Source organism: Cajanus cajan, chromosome 10 (assembly GCF_000230855.2).
Source record: "Cajanus cajan strain Asha chromosome 10, NIPB_CcT2T_4, whole genome shotgun sequence".
Taxonomy (NCBI): Eukaryota; Viridiplantae; Streptophyta; class Magnoliopsida; order Fabales; family Fabaceae; genus Cajanus; species Cajanus cajan.
Window position 1 is genome coordinate 46733991 of NC_138526.1, and position 5306 is coordinate 46739296.

At 34.0% G+C, this 5306-nt stretch overlaps 1 protein-coding gene across 3 annotated transcripts; it reads right to left on the bottom strand.

Annotated features, from left to right (window-relative positions):
- Window positions 1-220: 220 nt before the first annotated feature.
- LOC109811611 (protein SOSEKI 3) lies at window positions 221-4585 on the bottom strand. 3 transcript variants are annotated; one of them, XM_020375396.3, is made up of 7 exons: window positions 4308-4585; window positions 3915-4201; window positions 3744-3813; window positions 3350-3465; window positions 2386-3262; window positions 750-1040; window positions 221-634 (listed from the first exon to the last, which is right to left on the bottom strand). In XM_020375396.3, the coding sequence occupies exons 2-7, from the start codon at window positions 4102-4104 to the stop codon at window positions 550-552; spliced, it is 1629 nt and encodes a 542-aa protein (XP_020230985.2). In that variant the 5' UTR covers window positions 4105-4201; window positions 4308-4585; the 3' UTR covers window positions 221-549. The 3 variants fall into 3 exon arrangements, with proteins under 3 accessions (XP_020230985.2, XP_020230986.2, XP_082921477.1); XM_020375397.3 differs by having other exon boundaries at window positions 4290-4585; XM_083065351.1 differs by lacking the exon at window positions 4308-4585 and having other exon boundaries at window positions 3890-4025.
- Window positions 4586-5306: the final 721 nt, after the last annotated feature.

Genomic DNA, 5306 nt, shown 5'->3' on the forward strand with positions numbered 1-5306 from the left:
ACAATTATCAATACTATTTTACTCACCAGATGCAACTTCCATTATCCTAATTTATAGGCTCATGTTCTAGAATCATATTTGCAAGCCCGTTATACACCAATTCTAATTATAGCCTCATAACTTATCCTCACCAATTTGATAATAAATACAGGCTTATACGTCAAGTTCAATCTCACATACAACATGTTCGGCAACACCACCACCAATGCCAAGAGAAGAATGGTTTGAAAATGACCCAACACTTTATTTTGTGTGGCAATTTTTACCCTTGGAAATGCAAAAAAAAGATGGAGGCACTAGCTTTAAGCAAACAAAAGCTGGGGGGGCAAAAGAATATAGTACGTGTAGTTACAAAAAATTGTGCAATCACTTCATTTCAGGTGGCAGTCCCTATAAGGTTATAACCAACACATGATATTTCAGGATGAGGAATGGACCATTGGGACCACACGTGTACAAGTAGCCCCCCATGCAGTGAATAATCTGTCACAACATTTTCACGTTGTAGATTTACGTATATATCACGTGGACCTACATAGATATATACCATCATGTTGCATTCAAACAAAAGCTGTTACTTGCCATGTTGCAAGATGGTTTAGATTGGATTATAACCCGAGCTCCTGAAGCAAGCCTGTTGAATTTAAAATCAAAGTCGTCAATCAATGACTTTAAAGTGTAAAAACATGCTCCCAAGTTCTAGCAATTTTTAAGAACATAAGTAGAGACAAGATAGAGTCAACACTTAACTTTCTTCAATTTTGATTACACTCTCCTCTTCTCTAAATGACTCTACCCTTTTAGATTGATTTCTCCCTGACCCTAATGAGGTTTTAGAGATCCTTTTGCTGCTACCATTAGATGGTACTGACCCATCAGTTCTATCCATGGAATTTCTTGATCCATCGGAAATAGGAGATCTCATGCATTCAATTAGTGGCTGCTTGGTCATCGAAGCCTTAACTGACTGCTGAACACGATTTGAATTTCCTGAGGATGATGATTCCTCCGTGTCTAGTGATTTCAACTCTTTAGATGTCCTGCACATTTGTTACAGATGAAACATCATGTTCCTATCACATGCCAATCGCAATCAATCACAACACTAACACATGAAACCACAAAGGTGGCATAATAATTTTTTAAACCCAAGTTATTTTTAGCAGCATGTGATAATAGATAAGCCTCCAAGTAAGGACCTCATTTTGTAAAAAGGCAATAGCACGTACATTAAAATTACAAAGGCTTGGAAAGAACTTCGTAAACTGCAACTTTTATTTAGCAACAATATACAAGAGAAATTCTACTTATTCTCACGGGGATTCTATCAACTCTTTACAGAAGAATATATTATCAAATTATGATGTTATTCCCAAAATTGATTCAAAAGGGCACATAAAAGAAGAAACCATATTCTTCTTTTAAGTGTTTCACATGATAGGAGACAAAAAGAATGAAAAAAAAACTCAAGAGAGGATCCAAATCCCCCATTAGTCCAGCCTCTCTTTTTTTTTTCTATTTCTTTTTTTACTTTTATTTTGTTTTCTTTTCTCCTTTTCCCCCTGAGAAGAATGCTAGATATTGGAAGTTCTAATTATATCTATTTGTTTTTCCTTAGAATGATAACTTCATTAATAAGCAACAAGGACCCCCCATCTTTTGTGCCTTGGAAGCCACTTCCTTGAAACATCTTTCCATACTATCTATCACAAATATAGATCTCTATAAGCATGTGAAAGCACTTATATTCCATTAAATATTGTTTAACTTTTAAAAACAAGTGTAAAAAAGAAATAAGTCAGGGGGAAAGTTTTAGAATCTCACAACTTGAACAAATTCAGAACTGACAAAGTGATTAGATAGATGCACAACTGGTTTCTTTTGTCCAAATAAATGTTTAAAGTAATCTTGTTTAAATTTTAAAAAGGAGTGAAAGCATATGCGAAATATGGGAGTATAGAAATATAGTGTAATTAGTGCACCGGGCTCTAAATTGGTAATAATCAAGACAAACTTCAGGTCCGATAGAAACTGGAAATAACATAAGCATTTTCCACCTTTTAACTATGACACAACCTATGTCACTATGTGGTAACGTAGCGTAATCTAGCATTGTTCATTTTTTAAAGAATGACTGTATAACCCAAAAATGAGTCCTACTACTTCATCAGACATCAAACACTCTCATTTCCTAAGCATTGAACAGGTGTTCCCTGAAGTTATGACTAGTGCAGACCATGTGCAACCAACCAAACAGTAGTATGTAATAAACCATTCATTTAGGAGATCGATTTGCTGGCGCCATAAATTTTGGGAAAGGAAGCAGTAATTCTTCCTAATGCTAATTTGTCATGTTGCAAGAAATGAATCAAAAGCAAAACCTACCTCTCAGAATTGCAAGAAGAAGAGCGTTTCAGAACATTATGTCCACCTTCTTCCATCAGTACTTTAGACTCAACCATGCTCCCACTATAATATTCTTTGTCTTCCAATTTGAGGCCCATCACCTTTGTTTTCTCTGATAGGCAATCAAATTCCCCTAACATAACAGAAGTTGAGAACAGCGGGGAGGAAAATTTCGAATGGCAAAACCTATCCTTATAGGAGGGAATAAGACCAACACTATGGTTTTTCACTGATATAGACCCACATGAGATCAGTTGCATCAGCAGATTTGAGGCCTTCAGCCTCGCGCTGGTCTGCATCCGAATTCGCTCCTCTTCAAGAATCCTAAAGCTGTTCATTTTACTCACATCAGCTCTAATCAAGGACTCCAACGTCTCAGTTTTCCCTCCAGAAGATGCTGGACTAGAAGTTGAAGGAGGAGGAGAAACCACAACCCTACAGAGTTCAGGATTATCTTTCCCTTGTGGCACTTGAGTTTGACATATTTCATGGCATTCAGGTTCTAATGAACCATCATCCTCGGTTGATACACCCCTTGTACAAGTTTTCTGTGTTATTGGTTTGCTAACATTTTCTTCTGTCTGAGTTGAAGCATCTGCCAATCCATCACTCTTGTAGATTTTGTATTCTGCCAATGGTAAGCTAAGAGAATCACTCTTTCCAGCTCTAGACTCTGGAGACACATCAGATGAACCAGTTTGTTGTCTTGGGGAAAGCTCATCTTCTTGGGAGTTTCTTGTTTCTTTCTCATTCAAGCTGGAAGAGGTGGAAGCATCATCATTGCTCCTACATGAAACTGGTTCTGGTAACTGCTTCAGGTTCTGTATTTTCACATTGCTAATGTGGCCAAAACTTTCTGCAAGGGAAAATCCACAATCATTATAAGATTTCAATAGGACCTAAGAAAACACAACAAGACGAAGATAAACAAAACGTTATTGACCTGAATTCGATTCGTAAAATAGCTCAGAACCTTTGAGGACATACTCATTTCCATGTGCAGGTAGAATTAAATCATCTTCGCAGAGATCATGCCACACAAATCCGTTTTTGTAGCTTCTAAATTACATAATAAACAAACATCCTTTAAGAAAACTGAAACACAAAGCAAAAACAATTTGACCATAGAGTGAAATAACACAAAGCTCAATCATGATCGATTCATCCAAATACACTATAAAGTATAAACACATTAAATCCGCGTTGACTTTCCCAAAACGCCAAAAGAGAAACAAGGGACAAGGGCAGACCCTATCATTTCTCAGTTTTACTCTTTTTTATTCTCTATTATTTTTCTCACCATACAAATTAAACAACGAACACCATAACTTTCTCACCTCTTACAGGACCATGAATACAAGGAAGCCATGCCTCTACCTCTCAAAGAGTTTAGTTTATCAATCACATCTGCACACAAAGAATCCCTCATGAAACCAAACCCCAGAAACCAAAAACAGAATTTGAAAATAGAAATCAAACAAACCTAATTTTCCTTTGTTTTTTTCTACCTCTCAGATATAATCCATCAGGGGATGAAATTGGAACCTCCATGAAATGAGGGTGCTCAAGCTGCCTGTTCCTGCAAAGATAGTAAAGCACTGGAACCTTCCGGTTCTGATGATACTTTGGGGACTTTTCGGTCCACACTTTGGCCCTCTCCGGACTCACTTGCCGGTACTTCTTCATTCGTGCTTCCATGCCCACATTCACAATCTCATCAAAATGGAAACTTTCTCCACAACTTGTTACTGGGTCCAAGTCATTAATTCTCTACCCCCATAAAATCTTATTGAGGCTGAATATTCATTAACAATGTCAATAACAATGCAAAAATTAAACAATAAAATAAGAGCTATGTTAAAAAAAGAAAATAAAGTGACCACCAATAAGAAAGGTCGTACGAGAATCTATGTAGTCACGTTGGATTGTTTAGTTGCAAACCATGAGAGGTTGAATTGAGCCAAGAGGAACGTAAAGTGTTGCAAAATTCCAAATGAAATGGGGTGAATAGAAGAAAATTAGAGAGAGAGAGAATGGTTTGTGGTGTGTGAAGTGTGAAGAGGGAATTGGAATTTGGAAGGTTGGATATAAAGCGTTGGGAAAGAGAAAGTGAGAGAGAAAGGTTTGCGTTGAAATGAAAGAGAGACAAGACAGGAAGTGAAGTGAAGCTTGCACCTCACTAGCTTGCAGGTGCCTTTTTCTACCACTTTTCTGTTTTTATTTTATTTTTTCATTTTTCAGTTTTGATTTTCAAGAGTCTCTGATTACAATTTAAGTTTTACTTTAAAAGTTAGATTAAATTATATTTTTTTATAATTTCTAATTTATAATATTTTTCTCTCTATTAATTAATCGATAATGACATAAATTAATGATGTTCAATGATGACATAACGATTTATATGTATTGATGAGTTAGCACTTTAAGAATGACATATCCTGCTGACACTAATTTAGTAAATAAAATATATAATTTATTTATAATTAATTATTTATAAATTATTAGTATAAATTTTTTTTACATTAATAACTAATTATATCTTTTAATAATATTATATAATTTACTTATTTAATCAAATTAAAATAATAAAAAATACGATATGATTGATTATTAATGTAAAAAAAAATTATATTAATAATATATAGGTAATTAACTCATTTATTTAAAAGTTAAATAACTTAATGATTTAAGTAATGAAAGTTATAGTGAAAGTGAGACTATTTTTTTATTATTTTAAATAAATTTTACTACCTTTGTTTTAATATATATAATTTAAATACTTGATTTATCAAAATTTAAAAAATTTATTAATTTAGTTGATAATAATAATTTTATTTTATTTTTATTTTTTAAAATTATTATTATATTACTTTTATTTTTTAATTAATATTTATCTTTCT